At 37.5% G+C, this 19,735-nt stretch overlaps 1 protein-coding gene across 1 annotated transcript in view; it reads right to left on the bottom strand.

Moving 5' to 3' along the window:
• Positions 1-2,062: 2,062 nt before the first annotated feature.
• Positions 2,063-19,735, bottom strand: part of PRR15 (proline rich 15) — a 21,970-nt gene continuing 4,297 nt past the window's right edge. The window contains exon 2 of the mRNA XM_053713010.1: positions 2,063-3,731. Within this exon, the coding sequence (XP_053568985.1) occupies positions 3,269-3,664 (396 nt within the window). The 5' untranslated portion in view covers positions 3,665-3,731 and the 3' untranslated portion in view covers positions 2,063-3,268. The remainder of the gene's footprint in view (positions 3,732-19,735) is intronic.

Here is a 19,735-nt window from a genome sequence, read left to right as displayed (position 1 = left end):
AAGCAAGCAAGCTTGGAAAGCACTTTATTTAATGAAAAAAACACAATTTGCAAAAACGGTACTGTGCCTTTAAGAGAAAAAAAAGGCATACACAAACTGCAAAACAGGTTAAAATTGCTTCAAATTTTCCGAAATTTTAACAGTGTACCCACTAAGCCTTAGAAGGATTGCACCACAAGTAAATAAGCAATAAACCCACAAATGACAAAACCGGATTGAAATTTGTCTAAAACCGATTAAAACCCCTATTAGCACCTTGCCACAGCTCTGCTGTGGCCCTACCTGCTCTTATGAACGATAATATGGGGTTAAAGCTTCGAATAGGCCCTCAGAAGACTATCAGGACCTCAGGAGAAGTTGCTTGCTGCTTGTATGAATTACTAAATGTGCAACTGAGGCGCGAAAATAGGCCCCGCCCACCTCACTTGATGTTGCTGGGGCCTACACAAATCTAGCAAACTATGTTTGAAAACCATGTGGGTTATAATAACCCTAAATAAGCCAAATGACCCCTCAAGCAAACGTTCCCATAAACATAAAAAACGTTACTCCCAGAACACACGTTTGTCCCACTTTCTCATAAACAAACTGAGTGCCCAAAAAACTTAGCCCTTCATGCAAGCTAGTAAAGCCTCTTTCATACTAGGATTACTGCTTACCCTTCCCCTAATGGGGGATACTGTCAGCCTTTCTGAGTTAACACAGTCTCTGCAGAAAATATGACTGAACATACCTCATTGCTGCATAGCAAGAAACTGTTCCTCACACTGAAGTTTTCCTGTACTCCTCAGCTTCTGTGGGAACAGCAGTGGACCTTAGTTACAAATGCTAAGATCATAATCTTCCAGGCAGAAATCTTCATCTATGTCCTGCCTGAGAGTAAATAGTACAACACCGGTACCATTTAAAAATAACAAACTCTTGATTGTAGTTAAAATTAAACTAACAGCTTAACACCTCTTTCACTTTACCCTTCCTGCTTAGAGCCGGCAAAGAGAATGACTTGGGGGTGTAGTTAAGGGGGGAGCTATATAGACAGCTCTGTTGTGGTGCTCTCTTTGCCACTTCCTGTTAGGAAGGATAATATCCCACAAGTAAGGATGAATTTGTGGACTCGGTACATCATGCAAAAGAAATGAGTGCTTATTATGAATACATATATGATATAGTTTCCCTATGGCATCCCTGTAGTTATGCATCCCAATGACAATAGGAGGCTGAAACAGAGGGTAATGAATGGCCCTTAATATTTTATAGTGTAAGGTAAGGTTTCAACAAACTGTTTATAACGTCTTGGAAAGTTCAAAGGAAATGTATGTGTTTAATTTAGTTAGATATAGTATAAATTCCATGCGTATAATGAGTTTAGCTAATGTGATATATTGCCCCCTCCTTATATATTAGACTTTTCCTTGTGAACACAGAAGCAATATAAAAATAAAAAAAAGATGCTTTTCAGAGGCTGTAGACCTGGGCTATTCTGAAATTGCAAAACCGTGTACATTTTGCTGACGATTTTTTAAATGTTTATTTTATTTAAAGGGATATGAAACCCAATTTTTTTCTTTCATGATTCAGATAGAAAGTTGCTTAAAGTTGCATGCTCTAATTTACTCCTATTGTCAATTTTTTTTTGTTCAATTGGTATCTTTATTTGAAAAAGCAGGAATGCTAGCTTAGGAGCTGGCCCATTTTTGGTACAGCAGCTGGGTAGCGCTTGCTGATTGGTGGCTACACGTAGTCACCAATCAGCAAGCGATACTCAGGTGCTGAACCAAAAATGGGCCTACGTTTTAAATTCCTGCTTTTCATATAAAGATACCAAGAGAACAAAGAAAAATTATAATAGGAGTAAATTAGGAAGTTGCCTAAAACTGCATGCTCTATCTGAATCGTGAAAGAAGAAAAAAAAATTGGGTTTCATATCCCTTTAATATTTTTGGCAAAATATAAAAGACTTAAAAGTCTCATGTTAGAGAAAACAATGTCATACAAACTACAGAACACAGGAAATGCAATGATCAATCAATTAAATGTAATAATAATGTTTCCTTGAGAATAATTTCTTACATATCTTTTCAATATTTTAATATTGATTAACACAGTTGCAACAATGTTCACATTATCTCAATACATTGATGCAAATTACAAAATGTTTGATCAAAACTTTGTTTTTCCCCCAACATACAAAAGCAGTCCCTCCCTAAATACACAACTAGAAAACTATCAACATATTCCAGTTCAAAGTGCATTTAAAAGAAGAGTGATTCTTTATAAAGTTCTGAATCAGAACAAAATTATTCTGGTAAGCACTGAATTGTAATAGCAATGACCATAACGAAGAAAAAAAAACACAAGCAGTTTCTCTCCTCGTTGTTAAAATGTAAAAATCAACTGGAAAATTATTCCTTCACTTATTTCAAGAAATAAATATTTAAAGAATTTATCAATCACAATATATTGATAAAATGAAAATTGACAGTCCATTTCCTGTCAATTAAAAAGTCTTCATTGACGAGACTTTATATTGTGCATTAAGCAAATTAGAAAAAAATAATATATATGTGTATATATATATATATATATATATATATATATATATATATATATATACATATATATACACATACACACATACAAATATTTATATTGTGTGTGTTCATCAAATAGGACGCCTTAATTCCCAGCTACATAACAAGGAATTAGCACACTTAATGAACATAGGTGGTAGTCTTCTGTTAAAAAAATATTAGTTCAGTCTTTTTATTTTCCTTAGTCATTTTTGTTTTCCACAACTTAGCTCCTAATGGATACATTTGACCATAGTGGTTCAAACAACAGTGTGAAATAAGCTAAATAAGTACATTATTAAGTCCACAAAGCACATTTTTGTTATCCATATTTTGATGAGGGATGAATTATCTGAGAAGTCAAAATATACTTTATCCATTTAATATCCACTTAATTATCCCTACAGTGTAAACTACAGTGTTAACTAAATTATTTCCTCCAGTCATTGAAAGGTGTGTCAGACTCCCGACATGTCAAATGATTTATAAGGCACTTGGATCTGGTTCACTAGTATGGTATCCCAAATATGTTATATGTAAAGGATATAAAAAAAATAAGGTTTTGCCATCAACACGCATGTTCCTACTTTGCGGACTTCATGGAACCATTGGAAGAGATTTACCCAATCAAAGCCCTTGGTCATGGATGCTCATGGTTGTTTCTTGATACACACCCCATTGCAGGCTATTTTAAAAGCTCATTGTCTCTCATCATTTTCATTAGAAGGGTTCTCCTCAAAGAACTTTGGGCTTTCAGGTAAACTGGCACGAACCTTCCTTTTCTCCTTAAATCGTCCAGATCGGGAGATCTTAAGATTTCTGCGACCTGTCTTCTCACTGAACATCTTGTCTGATTTAGGATCACTGTCTGTACCTTCAATAGATATATAGTTAGGGTGCTGATTTTCTCTTGATCCAGTTGATGAACTCAGAGCTCCACTACCAACTGTCCATGTTCCAGTGTATGTCCTGTCCTCTGTGGCATCAGCAGAAACTGAAGCACTATATACTGAAACCTCTTTGGGCTTTTTACGAACTGTTAGTGACTTCCACCAGTTACCACTGCTGGTCTTTCCAGTGGCACTTTCTGCCATGATAGAGTCCTTTACCCTTCAAGTTGAGTAGATGCTAGGATGTTTTTCCCCACTTGCTGCAAACAGCCTACAATGAGAGTATAAGTAAAATTAGTTATGAGGTTTAAAAAAACAAAAACAAAAACAAATGATGCTTCCCAGGAGTAAAGGTTTGTGGGCTCTCACTACCTTATGAAAGAAAATAACATTTATGCTTACCTGATAAATTATCTTCTTTCACAGTGGTGGTGAGAGTCCACAAGCCATTACTCCTAGGAATTCAACTCCTTGCCAATAGGAGGCAAAGAAAAGATACCCAATACTTCACATGTTTTTAATCCCTCTAACCTCTCTGATATTCCAGATTAACATATAGCAAAAAGGAGAACAATAGAGAAGTGCTAAAAGACAAAGCAAGGTAAATGAGGTGCATACTTAAGGTGCCGCCAGGGCGAGTCTTGTGGACTCTCACCATCATGAAAGAAATTAATTTACCAGGTAAGCATAAATGTTATTTTCTTTCATAAGGTAGTGAGAGCCCACAAACCTTTACTCCTGGGAAGTAATACCCAAGCTGTAGGAAGAAAAAGATTAAAGGGACAGTCTACTTGAAAATGTTTATTTTTTAAAAAGATAGATCATCCCTTTATTACTTATTCCTAATCTTTGCATAACCAACACAGTTACATTAATACACTTTCAAGTAATTTAGCATAATAGTATTATGTCCCTATAAAGAATAAGCTCATCCCCAAACTGTACAAACTCACTTAAAGCGACAGTCTGTTACAAAATTGTGATGGTATAAAAAGATAGATAATCCCTTATTACCCATTCCCCAGTTTTGTATAACCAATACTGTTATATTAATATACTTTTTACCTCTGTGACTAACTTGTATCTAAGCCTCTGCAGAATACCCCCTTATCTCAGTTCTTTTGACAGCCTTGCATTATAGCCAATCAGTGCTGACTCATAAATAACTATGGGAGAGAGCACAAATGTTATCTATAATGGCACACATTAACTAGTGCTGTCTAGCTGTGACAATGTACTGAGATAAGAGGCGGCCTTCAAGGACTTAGAAATTAGCATATGAGCCTACCTAGGTTTTGCTTTCAACAAAGAATACCAAGAGACAAAGAAAATTTGATGATAAAAGTAAATTAGAAAGCTATTTAAAAATGCATGTTCTATTGGAATCATAAAAGTTTAATTTTGACTAGACTGTCCCTTTAAAGATTACTTTAACCAGGAAGCTAAAGTAATAACTGTGGTCTTCTAACTCATGCATGGATGAATAACATGAACATACTAACAATTTTTAAAATGTTTTTTAAAAAAATTAAAAAAACAGAGCAAAGGAGAAATCTACAATGTGTTCTTCAAAATATTTTTTAGAAAATACCTTATCCTATCACAAAACAAAGTAAGGAATCTAACAAGAAAAGGCAAATAAACACTCTGCTGAATAAAAAATTGCAAATGAAACAGTGACATTGTTTAACCCCTTCACTACTGGGACTTTCAGAGAAGAACTTGCCCAAAATACCGGATAATTTTTTGCATTTTTGCTTTCACTCAATTTAAACAGAAATTGAGCCTTGTTTTTTTTTTGGTTATTTTTTTATTAAGCGGTCAAAACACGGGATCTACAGTGTAGGATCCCCTCTTACCCTCCAATCTACGTGATCCCTCCCAAACAGCTCTCGAATCCTCCCCCTCTAACTAGTGTCCGCCATTTTAGGTACTGGCCAGAGGCGTAACTAGAAACCACAGGGCCCAAGTGCAAGAATCTAAGAAGTCCCCCCCCCCCCAAAAAAGGTGAATTTTATACATATCTTTTTTTAACATTTAACAGAATGTAGTGACATTCTTTAGTGACATGTAGTAACAGTATATAGTGACACTGTTTAACCCACCAGTACTGTATATAGTGAGTTAGTGACACAGTCTGTAATCTGCCATTGAGATAACTGGCCTGACCCTACCCGCCCCAGTACTTCATAAAGTGACCACAGTAGTCTGTGACATGGTCCAGTCCCCCCATACTGTATATAGTGGTACTGTATAGTGACACTGTTTACCCCCCGCCCCCCCCCCCCCATGCTGTAGTAACAAGGTCTGTAATTTGCTGGTTCCACAAACACCCACACACATACATGCATAAACACACACGCATACACACACATGCATAAATACACACACACACACACACACCAATGGGTAAAACAGAAACACTAACCCCTGTACTCAGAGACACTAGTGAAGCATTATGTCACACTCACATGATATCACTGCAGGTGAACGTTTTTTATTGGGGGGGGAAAAATATTTTAAGCTGGGCCCCCACCCCTCAGGGGCCGAGTCACAGTTGCAACCTCTGCACCCCCTGTAATTTCGCCCCTGGTACTGGCATCTGCCTGCCAGTACCTATAAAATACCTTAATATACATATATATATTTTATTTTTTATTTTTCTGTAGTGTAGTGTCCCCCACCACCAAGTGATCATTGGTTAGGGACCCCCACCCCATCTTTTTTTTCAGTAGTGTAGCTTCCCATCCCTCCATGTCCTTTATTTCTTTAATGTTGTGTAGACCAGTCCCCACCACACCTGTGGCAGGCCATAAACAACAACTCCAGCAGGAGAATTATATTATTGGCATGCTGTATACAATAACTCCTGCAGGACAATTACATTATTGAGCTTTAGTACTCCACTATACCACCTCTCTTCCTATATCGCAATCCAATGGGGAATAATAGGTTAATAAACCCTTTTTCCAAAGAAAACCTTGAGCACCTCAATTCTTTACCCACTCCTGTGGAGGCAAAGATTAAGACTGGCATCTCAGAGAGGTGAGAGGGATTAAAAACTTGTGAAGTATTGGATATTTTTGCCTTATCCTAGTGGCTAGGAGATGAATTCCTAATAGTAATGGCTCGGGGAAAAAAAGAAATTAGAAATTTTCTTGCTCTTAATTTTCACCATCTAATATGATGCAAATACTTTTTACAACTAATTTTTTAGCAGAAAAATACCATGTATACTGAAACAGACATACTTAAAACCACAACATAAAATTGATAGTAACATTGCAATATTGAAAGGGAACAATCTATTCTTTTATATCTGTGCACAACAGAACAAACACAAATCTTGTGGTAATATGTTGATCAAATATTTGCACAAGTGACTTTGCTTTTAAAAAAAGTCATTTATGCAAGAGAATGTCCATTTAAGGTGCAGTTTCCCTAACTCTGGTAATACAAAGCAATTGGTTTAACCAGTTTGGAACCTCATTGATATATAAAGCAAAACGCAGCACTCCCTGGTCTTATACAGTGTATAGAATGTATTCTTGTGGAGTTTTGGGGTATTAGGCACTACCTCAGACAAACCTTGTATACACAAAAAGTTGACATTTAAATGTACATGATACCCATTGACAGTAATGCAGCATAGCTATAAAAAGCTAACTAGAAAATATCACCTACGTAAAAAAAGTAAGTTATTTTACCTCAGTTTCCTCAGTAGCCACATACCATTGTGAAGGGATTTTAAACAGCCAATCAGTATGCTACTCCCGGATCTTGCAAGAGAGCTTGCATTTGGCATGTGCAGGTAGGTACAGTTAAGTTATTTTCCTTCTCCGTTTGAATAAATGTACTATTAAATATTGTAAGATTCAGTGAAATCTCATGAGATCATAGTAAAGCAAAGGGTTGTGACATCAGCACTGATAAGGAAATTTTGAGGTAAAATAACTTTCTTTTTTCCATAGAGATGTTCAGATGATATTTTCTAGTCAGCTTTTTTTGTTTACATTAATACACTTTAAAAGTTATTTAGCATAATAGGTATTATGTCCCTTTAAAGAATAAGCTCACCCCCAAACAGTACAATACCACTTAAAGGGATAGTCTACTCCCAAAATTGTGATTGTTTAAAAAGATAGATAATCCCTTTATTACCCATCCCTCAGTTTTGCATAACCAACACTGTTATATTAATATACTTTTTACCTCTGTGATTACCTTGTATTTAAGCCTCTGCAGAAGGCCCCTTATCTTAGAGCTGTTTATGGCTTGCATTTAACCCAATCAGTGTGGTCTCATTTGTAACTCCACAGAAGTGAGCACAGAGTTATCTATATGGTACACATTAACTATTTCTATCTTGCTGTGAAAAGCTTATAAAATTGACTGAGATAAAGGCGGCCTGCAGGGGCTCAAAAACAGGCAGAGATTTAGAGTTTTAGAAGTTATTTAGACGTTATAAAGTATATTAACATAACAATATTGGTTAGCAAAGCTGTGGAATGGGTGGTAAACACGTTATCTATCTTTTTAAACAATAAAGTCCTAGATTACAAGTTGAGCGCAAAATATCGATTATGCGAAAGCAATATTTGCACTCAACTTAGTAATACCAGCACACGCTAATATGCGCTGGTATTACAAGTGAGGTGCAATACGAAACGAGACCTCACGTTCGCATTGTACAGAAGCATTGCGCTCATGAGAGCACGCTTCCATAGGCTCCAATAGGAGCCTCGTTCTCATGCCGTGAGACATGGCAGGAGAACTAGCGCAGCAAAAGAGGTAAGTTGTGCAGCAAATTTAAATAAATATTAACACATACATACATATATATATAAAAGCATATATAAAATATATATTTACAGGGAACACACAGTTCCCATGGAACGCTATGTAAAAACACTTTTCAGTGCCTTTTTTTTCTAACACCATTCAGTCGCCACTTTTAGCCCCTTATAACTGCTTTTTGCAGTTACTTTATTAAAAAATAAAGATGCTACCATTTTTATTTTTTTTAATAATGATAAATACACTGAAATTTGGGGCTAATTTAGGCACATTAGCGGCTAGATTTAGAGTTTTGTCGGTAAGGACCCGCGTAGCTAACGCCGGCTTTTTTCTGGCCGCACCATAAAAATAACTCTGGTATTGAGAGTCCACAGAATCGCTGCGTTAGGCTCCAAAAAAGGAGCGTAGAGCATTTTTAACGCAACTTCAACTCTCGATACCAGAGTTGCTCGTGCACGATTCCCCCATAGGAAACAATGGGGCTGTTTGAGCTGAAAAAAAACCTAACACCTGCAAAAAAGCCGCGTTCAGCTCCTAACGCAGCCCCATTGTTTGCTATGGGGAAACACTTCCTACGTCTGCACCTAACACTCTAACATGTACCCCGAGTCTAAACACCCCTAACCTTACACTTATTAACCCCTAATCTGCCGCACCCGCTATCGCTGACCCCTGCATATTATTTTTAACCCCTAATCTGCCGCTCCGTAAACCGCTGCTACTTACATTATCCTTATGTACCCCTAATCTGCTGCCCCTAACACCGCCGACCCCTATATTATATTTATTAACCCCTAATCTGCCGCCCACAACGTCGCCCCCACCTGCCTACACTTATTAACCCCTAATCCGCCTCACTAACCCTATAATAAATAGTATTAACCCCTAATCTGCCCTCCCTAACATTGCCGACACCTAACTTCAATTATTAACCCCCAATCTGCCGACCGGAGCTCACCGCTATTCTAATAAATGTATTAACCCCTAAAGCTAAGTCTAACCCTAACACTAACACCCCCCTAAATTAAATATAATTTTAATCTAACGAAATTAATTAACTCTTATTAAATAAATTATTCCTATTTAAAGATAAATACTTACCTGTAAAATAAATCCTAATATAGCTACAATATAAATTATAATTACATTGTAGCTATTTTAGGATTAATATTTATTTTACAGGCAACTTTGTAATTATTTTAACCAGGTACAATAGCTATTAAATAGTTACGAACTATTTAATAGCTACCTAGTTAAAATAATTACAAAATTACCTGTAAAATAAATCCTAACCTAAGTTACAATTAAACCTAACACTATACTATCATTAAATTAATTAAATAAAATACCTATAATTACCTACAATTAAACCTAACACTACACTATCAATACATTAATTAAATACAATATCTACAAATAACTACAATGAAATAAACTAACTAAAGTACAAAAAATAAAAAAGAACTAAGTTACAAAAAATAAAAAAATATTTACAAACATAAGAAAAATATTACAACAATTTTAAACTAATTACACCTACTCTAAGCCCCCTAATAAAATAACAAAGACCCCCAAAATAAAAAATGCCCTACCCTATTCTAAATTAAGTTCAAAGCTCTTTTACCTTACCAGCCCTGAACAGGGCCCTTTGCGGGGCATGCCCCAAGAAGTTCAGCTCTTTTGCCTGTAAAAAAAAACATACAATACCCCCCCCCAACATTACAACCCACCACCCACATACCCCTAATCTAACCCAAACCCCCCTTAAATAAACCTAACACTAAGCCCCTGAAGATCATCCTACCTTGTCTTCACCTCACCAGGTATCACTGATCCGTCCTGGCTCCAAAATCTTCATCCAACCCAAGCGGGGGCTGGCGATCCATCATCCGGTGGCTGAAGAGGTCCAGAAGAGGCTCCAAAGTCTTCATCCTATCCGGGAAGAAGAGGCGATCCGGACCGGCAACTATCTTGATCCAAGCGGCATCTTCTATCTTCATCCGATGACGACCAGCTCCATCCTGAAGACCTCCACCGCGGACCCATCTTCTTTCGGCGACGTCCAACTGAAGAATGACGGTTCCTTTAAGGGACGTCATCCAAGATGGCGTCCCTCGAATTCCGATTGGCTAATAGGATTCTATCAGCCAATCGGAATTAAGGTAGGAATATTCTGATTGGCTGATGGAATCAGCCAATCAGAATCAAGTTCAATCCGATTGGCTGATCCAATCAGCCAATCAGATTGAGCTTGCATTCTATTGGCTGATCGGAACAGCCAATAGAATGCGAGCTCAATCTGATTGGATCAGCCAATCGGATTGAACTTGATTCTGATTGGCTGATTCCATCAGCCAATCAGAATATTCCTACCTTAATTCCGATTAGCTGATAGAATCCTATCAGCCAATCGGAATTCGAGGGACGCCATCTTGGATGACGTCCCTTAAAGGAACCGTCATTCTTCAGTTGGACGTCGCCAGAAGAAGATGGGTCCGCAGTGGAGGTCTTCAGGATGGAGCCGGTCGTCATCGGATGAAGATAGAAGATGCCGCTTGGATCAAGATGGTTGCCGGTCCGGATCGCCTCTTCTTCCCGGATAGGATGAAGACTTTGGAGCCTCTTCTGGACCTCTTCAGCCACCGGTAATTTTGTAATTATTTTAACTAGGTAGCTATTAAATAGTTCTTAACTATTTAATAGCTATTGTACCTGGTTAAAATAATTACAAAGTTGCCTGTAAAATAAATATTAATCCTAAAATAGCTACAATGTAATTATAATTTATATTGTAGCTATATTAGGATTTATTTTACAGGTAAGTATTTATCTTTAAATAGGAATAATTTATTTAATAAGAGTTAATTAATTTCGTTAGATTAAAATTATATTTAACTTAGGGGGGTGTTAGTGTTAGGGTTAGATTTAGCTTTAGGGGTTAATACATTTATTAGAATAGCGGTGAGCTCCGGTCGGCAGATTAGGGGTTAATAATTGAAGTTAGGTGTCGGCGATGTTAGGGAGGGCAGATTAGGGGTTAATACTATTTATTATAGGGTTAGTGAGGCGGATTAGGGGTTAATAACTTTATTATAGTAGCGGTGCGGTCCGCTCGGCAGATTAGGGGTTACTAAGTGTAGGCAGGTGTCGGCGACGTTGTGGGCGGCTGATTAGGGGTTAATAAATATAATATAGGGGTCGGCGGTGTTAGGGGCAGCAGATTAGGGGTACATAAGGATAACTTAAGTAGTGGCGCTTTGCGGTCGGCAGATTAGGGGTTAATTATTGTAGGTAGCTGGCGGCGACGTTGTGGGGGGCAGATTAGGGGTTAATAAATATAATACAGGGGTTGGCGGTGTTAGGGGCAGCAGATTAGGGGTACATAAGTATAACGTAGGTGGCGGTCGGCAGATTAGGGGTTAAAAAGTAGTTTATGGGTTTTAGTGTACTTTAGAGTACAGTAGTTAAGAGCTTTATGAACCGGCGTTAGCCCAAAAAGCTCTTAACTACTGACTTTTTTCTGCGGCTGGAGTTTTGTCGTTAGATTTCTAACGCTCACTTCAGACACGACTCTAAATACTGGAGTTAGAAAGATCCCATTGAAAAGATAGGATACGCAAATGACGTAAGGGGATCTGCGGTATGGAAAAGTCGCGGCTGAAAAGTGAGCGTTAGACCCTTTTTTGAGTGACTCCAAATACCGGAGTTAGCCTAAAACTAGCGTTAGGAGCCTCTAAAGCTGGTTTTCACGGCTACCGCCAAACTCCAAATCTAGGCCTTAGAAAATTAACCAGAGATCTGATCTTTGGTTAAAGGGACACTGAACCCAATTTTTTTTTCTTTCATGATTCAGATAGAGCATGTAATTTTAAGCAACTTTCTAATTTATTCCAATTATCAATTTTTCTTCGTTCTCTTGCTATCTTTATTTGAAAACCATGAATGGAAATCTTAGCAGCCAGCCCATTTTAGGTTCAGCACCATGGATAGCACTTGCTTATTGGAGGCTGATATTTACCCACCAATAAGCAAGCATAACCCAGGTTCTCAACAAAAAATGGGCCAGCTCCTATGCATCACATTCCTGCTTTTTAAATAAAGATAGCAGGAGAACGAAGAAAAAATGATAATAGGAGTAAATTAGAGCATGCAATTCTAAGCAACTTTCTATCTAAAGTATTTAGTGTCCCTTTAATTTTCTGAGTGCTAAATGCTACCGCGAGCTTGCGGTAGCAATAACCAGCCACTTGTAATCGATGGTTATTTTTTTGTGCACCCGTTTGCAAGCGCACGATAAATTAGTATTCCCCTTGTAATTTAGTCCAAAAAGTTTTGGAGTAGACTGTCCCTTTAAGGGACTTCTAAACAACAATACAAACAAAATATACACTAATATAGCATAAGTAAGTGATCTAACAAAAATAAGCTTAGAGTCAGCATATATAGTCATAATAGTAAAAGCTAAGATGATGTTGCATAAAAACTTAATACAAATACATGGGTACACCATAATAAAGAATTGGGCATACAGCTAATAAAAATGTAATGAAGCAAATCCTAGCACCAATGTATTTCTACATGATATAATATAGTTCATGTAGTATAAAGCAGTAATGGAAGTTAAAAAGTCACCATCAAAATCAAGTGCATACTTGATCTCTTTTTGCTACATATAGAAACCCCTATTCATGTCTCATGTGCAACATAACCTTAATGTTTCTAGTTCCATATAATTATGAGATGCATTTTTTAAAAAAAAACATATTTCATTGCATCCGGCTATCTTCAGATACTGAGATGGATTGTTAACTTAAATACAATGTTAAACAAACCACTACAGAATACTGAATTGAAATAAATCTTGAGGTAAATAACATACAGTATATATTTTTTTAACATGGAGTATTTTTACACTAATACAGAGATAATGATCTCATTTAGAACGTTACTAGAGAAAAAAAAATATTAATAAAATATGTTATGTTGCATATACTAAATTGAGTAAAGTTTTGTATTTTGGGGGCGGGGGATTATTGTTTAAAGAAATGATTTTAGTGTGCAAGTTCTTTATTTATTTATCCACTGCACTTTCCAGTCAAATTGAAATTTACATCCCTGCATTAATATAAATAATATTACTAGCTGTTAGAATTTCAATTAAGACCTGTGTAACTATTCTATTTAGGTAAACTAAATCTAAGCACTTTTCAGATGCAGATAACTACAGTCCCATTTTACCCAGTAGAATGACATTTTTTGTTTGTAAACATATTTAACATATCTTCAAAGTCGACTTTTGCCATTTCTGCAATAGTGTCTACACATAATAAGATGTACCTGTACATTATTTAAAGCAAGAGACAAATGTGTCATCAGGTCATTAGGCAAATGTCTAAGAGGTATCTGTGGTTTGAATGAAACTTACATGGCTGGTAAAGTGATGCAACTTTGCAGTCCACAGTAGAAATGTTTTACTTTTGTTCACAACAAAAACTGCCCAGTGGGCACATTCAGTCTGTCTGCAGGAGAATTCAGACAATCATGATGCATACTGGCAGTCTACATGCTAGTGTGTGTGAATTTCACTGGTGCCTAAGCAAGGATATTCTTAGAGGCTTTTAGTGGGGCCAAATCATATAAGTCTCATCAGCACAAGGATGGACATCTAAGCTTTGCAATGCTTACTGCTTAGCCCTTACCTTAGAAGGGTTCTTCTGTGGAGGTTCTCGGTTTACAGGTTTCAGATACCTACTGCTACTTACCCAACCTTGTGGTGTCTAAGACAGAATAGCTGGAATAAGGAGGATACGTGAGATCTGAAATACTGTATGTATTTGAATATATACTTAAAGGGACAGTCTTCTCCAGAATTGTTATTGTTAAAAAAGATAATCCCTTTATTACCCATTCCCCAGTTTTGCATAACCAAAACTGGTACCTTTTACCTCTGTGATTACCTTGTATCTAAGCTTCTGCAGAAGTCCCCCTTATCTCAGTGCTTTTGAGAGACTTGCATTTTAGCCAATGAGTGCTGACTTATAAATAACTCCTCGGGAGTGAGCACAATGTTATCCATATGGAACACATGAACTAGCACTGTCAAGCTGTGAAAAACTGTCAAAATGCACAGAGATAAAAAGATGGCCTGCAAGGGCTTAGAAATTAGCATATGAGCCTACCTAGGTTTAGCTTTAAACAAAGAATCCCAAGAGAACAAAGTCAATTTGATGATAAAAGTAAATTTGAAAGTTGTTTAAAATTGCATGCCCTATCTGAATCATGAAAGTTTAATTTTGACTAGACTGTCCCTTTAACTTGTGCCCAGTCTGTTTATATTTAGCTTGCACTTAGGCAACCTTCTATAAATATGCCACTAATAGAACACATGTCCTTAATGTTCGCTAAAAATGATGCTGTTGTAATGTTAACCATGTGCATCACATACTCAACAAACCTAATAATGTGGCCAATGAACCAAATTCTAAAACTATAAAGTCAAGGTCTTTTAACATATAGGTCTGTCATTGGATGCAGATGCACCAATGTGCTCTGGGTGGGAGGCTGGGTTTTTATTAAGTCAACATTAAGTTGCCAACTAAAATAATTCACTACCCTACTGTGACCTTAGGATTCTGCTACCCATAGACCAGTGATTTTAACACCAATCCTCAGGGCACACCAAAGGGCCAGATTATTATGATTTCTGAATTAGATCACAGGTGAAATAATCATCTGATGGATGTGAGCAGGTTAGTAACCATGGGTACTGATCAGCTGATGATTTCACCTTCACTCTAGCTCAGATATTATTAAAAATCTGGCCCGCTAGTGTGCTCTGAGGACTGGAGATGAAAAACACTGCCATATACTTGAATTTAATACTCCCTAAGGACAAGCTCTATATAGTGCAAAACAACCAAGGGAGAGCATAGCAAAACTAATTATACAATGCAGCCAGCATTCTTGTTCTATAATTATTATTATCATTTATTAGTGGAGCGCCAACAGATTCTGCAGCGTTATAAACATAGGCGGTGTACAAGGTAACATTTATAGGGATCAAATGGGTAGAGGGCCCTGCTGAGAGTTACATTGTTGAAGTCAGCTCTTATGAAGGTGACCTGCAAATAGTTGGGCTCTTAGGCTTAAATGCTAAAGGGGTTCAATGGGATAGCAATGGAAGAGAGCAACTGGGATTAGGAAATGTTAGTATATGTTGTATGCATCCCTGAACAGTAGAGTCTTTAGGAAGCGCTTGAAGATTTCAAAACATGGGAAGAGTCTTGTTGAGCAAGGCAGAGAATTCCACAAGATAGGAGCCAGTCTGGAGAAGTCCTGTATACAGGAATGTGAGGAGATAACAAGAGAGGAGGAGGTCCTGAGCAGAGTGAAGGGGATGGGAGGGAGAGTATCTGGAGACAAGGTCTGAGATGTAGGGGGGAGCAGTGCAGTTGAGGGCTTTGTATGTCAGAGAAGATCCTCAAAATGTGTGTGGGGGGGGGGGGGGGCAGTAGTAGCCCATTGGAGAGAATAATAGAGTTTCACTGACAGCTGGGCAAGGATAACTAGGCAGAATGTACGCACCCCTTGCCTTGCTCCAAAGACTTGTGTAGGAAGTAGATAGCACAGAGCTCTGTAAGCAGATAAGAGTGTTACCCCCCTAGCTGCCAGAAAGGATTCTGTCTCTTTCTTTGTACAACTTACTAAACTAGTGAGCACTCCCTGGTCTTATACAGACAGTCAGTTGAAATCCATTGATATTTTTTGTTAAGTGCCACTTTGATACTGAAAGTTTGATAGTAAATATCATAGCATGATACATATAGCCTACACTCTCACAGTTTACATTCACCCACCACTCATGCAGCTCTTAGAGTTTGTTCACACTTCGATTAAAATGCTAATGCCAAAACTCAAGTATTTAACAGGAAGCTCTTGTATTTTAACAGGCTATCCATTAAAATATATCTAAAATAGGGTGTCTCCTGTGAAGTTTGATGTGAGCATATTACTGATAGAGGCTAGATAGACTTGGGTCATTGCAGAGATATGTGGGCGTACAGAGGACATTGGCTTCTGAGTCAAAGCTTTTATTTTATTGGTTAGAGGCAATTGGGGTCTGATCAGTGGTGTGATACTGGAGGGAAATGTAGGCAACATAGTCTGAACTGAGGCCTGATGTTGGCATATAACACAAGAGCTGTAAACCCATAAGGTGAAGTCTGATAACTATCCCACTGACTGTTTCCTCGGAAAATTCCATGCTGGTCATCCACTATTATTATTATTGAGGACAGCTGAGATCTATTCTTAACACATATTTTACAGATAACTCTAAAATGCACCTTTATAAAACCGTCTAAGGGGCCTTGCAGTACAGACAAAACTTCATAGGTAATCTCGCCAGAGCAGAGAGCTTCAGCTCATCAGGTCCAAGATCACAGTACAGCAAAGTGTGAACTCTGCTTTTTTTTCACCATGTAGTGCACAGTAGCTGATGGCGACCTTCTCACAGAGCAAATAAAATAGAGCTTCATGTTATACCAAGTTGTTATACGAAGAAAATAAGGAAAATTTGATAACAGATGTAAAATTATAAAGTTTTTTGTTTTTTAACTAATTGATCTGTCTAAGACGTAAACTTTACTGTAAGAACAAAGGCAACAGCTGCACAAAAGGTCCAAAGTTAACACAAAGGTTTATTGTTAGAATAAGACCCAGACAGACATGGACAAATAGAATAGTCTGATGCGTTTCGCGCCCCCTAGTGGCGCTTCATCAAAGACTCAAAAACTTAAACTTTACTGTCCTTTAAAAAAGTATTGCAGACCTAAGGCTTGAGCCTGATTGAAAAATTCCCTTCCAATACATACACAGATACAAATGTGTCCTTATCTACACCAGTTACTCTCACCCTCCTTACTGAGCATGGTCATTTTTTTTTAAATATTTATAGATGACAGATTTGTATAAGAGAAAATCAAATGAGAAAGAAGGGCAGGAAATGTGTAGAGCAAATGAAAGGCACTAACATGTTATGTTCATGGGACAAACAGGGCCCGATAATCGAAAGGTCTCTGGGCTGGCGAGATTATTAATGAACGCTCACTTGTACTTCTATTTCCCTAGTAGAATGATCTACAAACACTTTTTACGCTGAAAACAGGGTGTCTCGCTAAGGGGTGGTATACTGCATTTTATCATTGGGAAGAGATGCATGCATTAAAAAAAAAAAAAAAGTGTACAGTAAAATTCATATTTTAAAAAACCTATAACAACTATTCACACAAAATCGTACAAAAATTCTTCACCAAAAATCATATTTTATCAAAAACATAAAAATTTGTATGTAAATTACACAGGAATAAATCATATAAAATATGCACAGCGTAACACATAATTAAAGTACTTTTGGTGCACAAAAGACACACAGAAATGTGTATCTATAAGTACAAAATACAAAGCATAATCATTGGGCATATTTATCAAGCTCTGTATGGAGCTTGATGCCCCGTGTTTCTGGGAGCCTTCAGGCTCGCCGGAAACAGAAGTTATGAAGCAGCGGTCTAAAGACCGCTGCTCCATAACCTGTCCGCCTGCTCTGAGGCGGCGGACAGAAATCGACAGAAATCTACCAGATCGAATAGGATCGGGTTGATTGACATCCCCTGCAGTCTGCAGGGGGCGGTATTGCACCAGCACTTCACAAGAACTGCTGGTGCAATGATAAATGCCAACAGCGTATGCTGTCATCATTTATCAATGTGCAGCAGACATGATCCGCTATATTGGATCATGTCCACTTGCAGCATCATAAAAAGGCCCCATTGTTTTAACCTAAAATGGGCTGAACATGGGCATTCCATGGGCATATATGAAATGGTCTCTCCAATCCCAGCCTAACTCTGTAAAGATCTTCGCACTACAAATCTTACATTTTTTTTCTTGCAAACTGAAAGGTAGCATCTCATCTCAACACTCAAAAAACTTGTAACATGCACACGAAAATATAGGGGACTGTAAGATGCTGTCCGCAGAAAGCAGCGTAATGCTATTTATATTGGCTGCAGGATTTCATTTTTAAAGTGCGCCCCCTGCTCACGTCGCCCTACACAGCGAAGTGTCGCTTTCCAGCAAGCTCCCTTAATTTCTATAGTAGACATCTCGCCAGTAGCAGGGACTTTTTTTATAATAATTCCACCAGGGCAGGGCAGCCCCTGCAAGGATCATCTAGAAAACCCACTCCTGACCTTGCGAGGATTATAATGACAACATATCTCAGAGTATTCCCTGCATGCGATTAGAACATACACCTTTTAAATTATATTCTTGCTAAGATTCCTTGCAATTTCTGTCTTTCTTCTCTTGTTATCCTTTGACAAAGAGTAAACCTAGATTGGCGTGTAGTACTTCAGGAGTGTGCACATATCTTTAGCACTCTATGGCCGAAGATTTTGCAAAAATGTTTGTAGCAATGTTATACATTGTTGCAGATAATGCTGACATATAATGCTAAAGACAGACACACTCTCCTGAACCTGCCAAGATGTACTACTCAACAAAGGATAACAAGAGAATAAAGCAAATTTGACATTGGAATTTAAAAAAAAAAAACACACATTTTTAAATTGTGTTCTGAATCATGAAAGTTTTATTTCGACTGAACATTCTTGTAATAATGCAGTGTATAACAGTTCATGAATTTTACTAGGGAATATTTATGTAAACTTTGCATCTGAGAATGGTATTTTCTTTGACGCTTCTGGTCAGGCAATACCATGTAATCACATGGCCATGACATTTCTAATCTTAGTGTTAAGCTGCAGAGGTGTGTTTTGTCAATTCCCTGGAGCAACACACAGATACAGAGATAGAGAGATACAGGCACTTCAGTTTGGTTTCGACTACATATTTGGTTTACTTAGTAACACAGTTCTGACTGAGCTACACCCACTTTGGCAAAACTATGCAGTCTTGAATGGTACTGAGACTTTGAGAGGTCAATTCACAAACTTCTGGCATTAATTAATTAATTAATTAATTAATTAAAAAAGATAATTATGCACACAGTTTAAATACTTAAAAGGGACATAAAACCCTTTCCTGATTTCGAAAGAGCATGCAATTTTAAACAACTCTCCAATTTACTTCTATTGTCATATGTGTGTCATTCTCTAGATATCCTTTGTTGAAAAGCATATCTAAATAGGCTCAGTAGCTGCTGATTCATGGCTGTACATAGATGCTTCATGTGATTGGCTCACCCATGTGCATTGCTATTTTTTCAACAAAGGATACCTAAAGAATTAAGCAAATGAGATAACAGAAGTAAATTGGAATGTTGTTTAAAATGGTATTCTCTATCTGAATCATGTCCCTTTAACATGGAAGTGGCAGGGATGCTCACTTTTGAAAACAGAACTCAATTTTCCACAATTGTGCTTAGAAAGTAAATTCCAGTGAATTCATTTCTTGGTT

This window comes from Bombina bombina, chromosome 5, assembly GCF_027579735.1.
Source record: "Bombina bombina isolate aBomBom1 chromosome 5, aBomBom1.pri, whole genome shotgun sequence".
NCBI classification, from domain to species: Eukaryota; Metazoa; Chordata; class Amphibia; order Anura; family Bombinatoridae; genus Bombina; species Bombina bombina.
The sequence above is the reverse complement of the archived record's forward strand: the minus strand, read 5'-3'. Positions and strand labels throughout refer to the sequence as shown.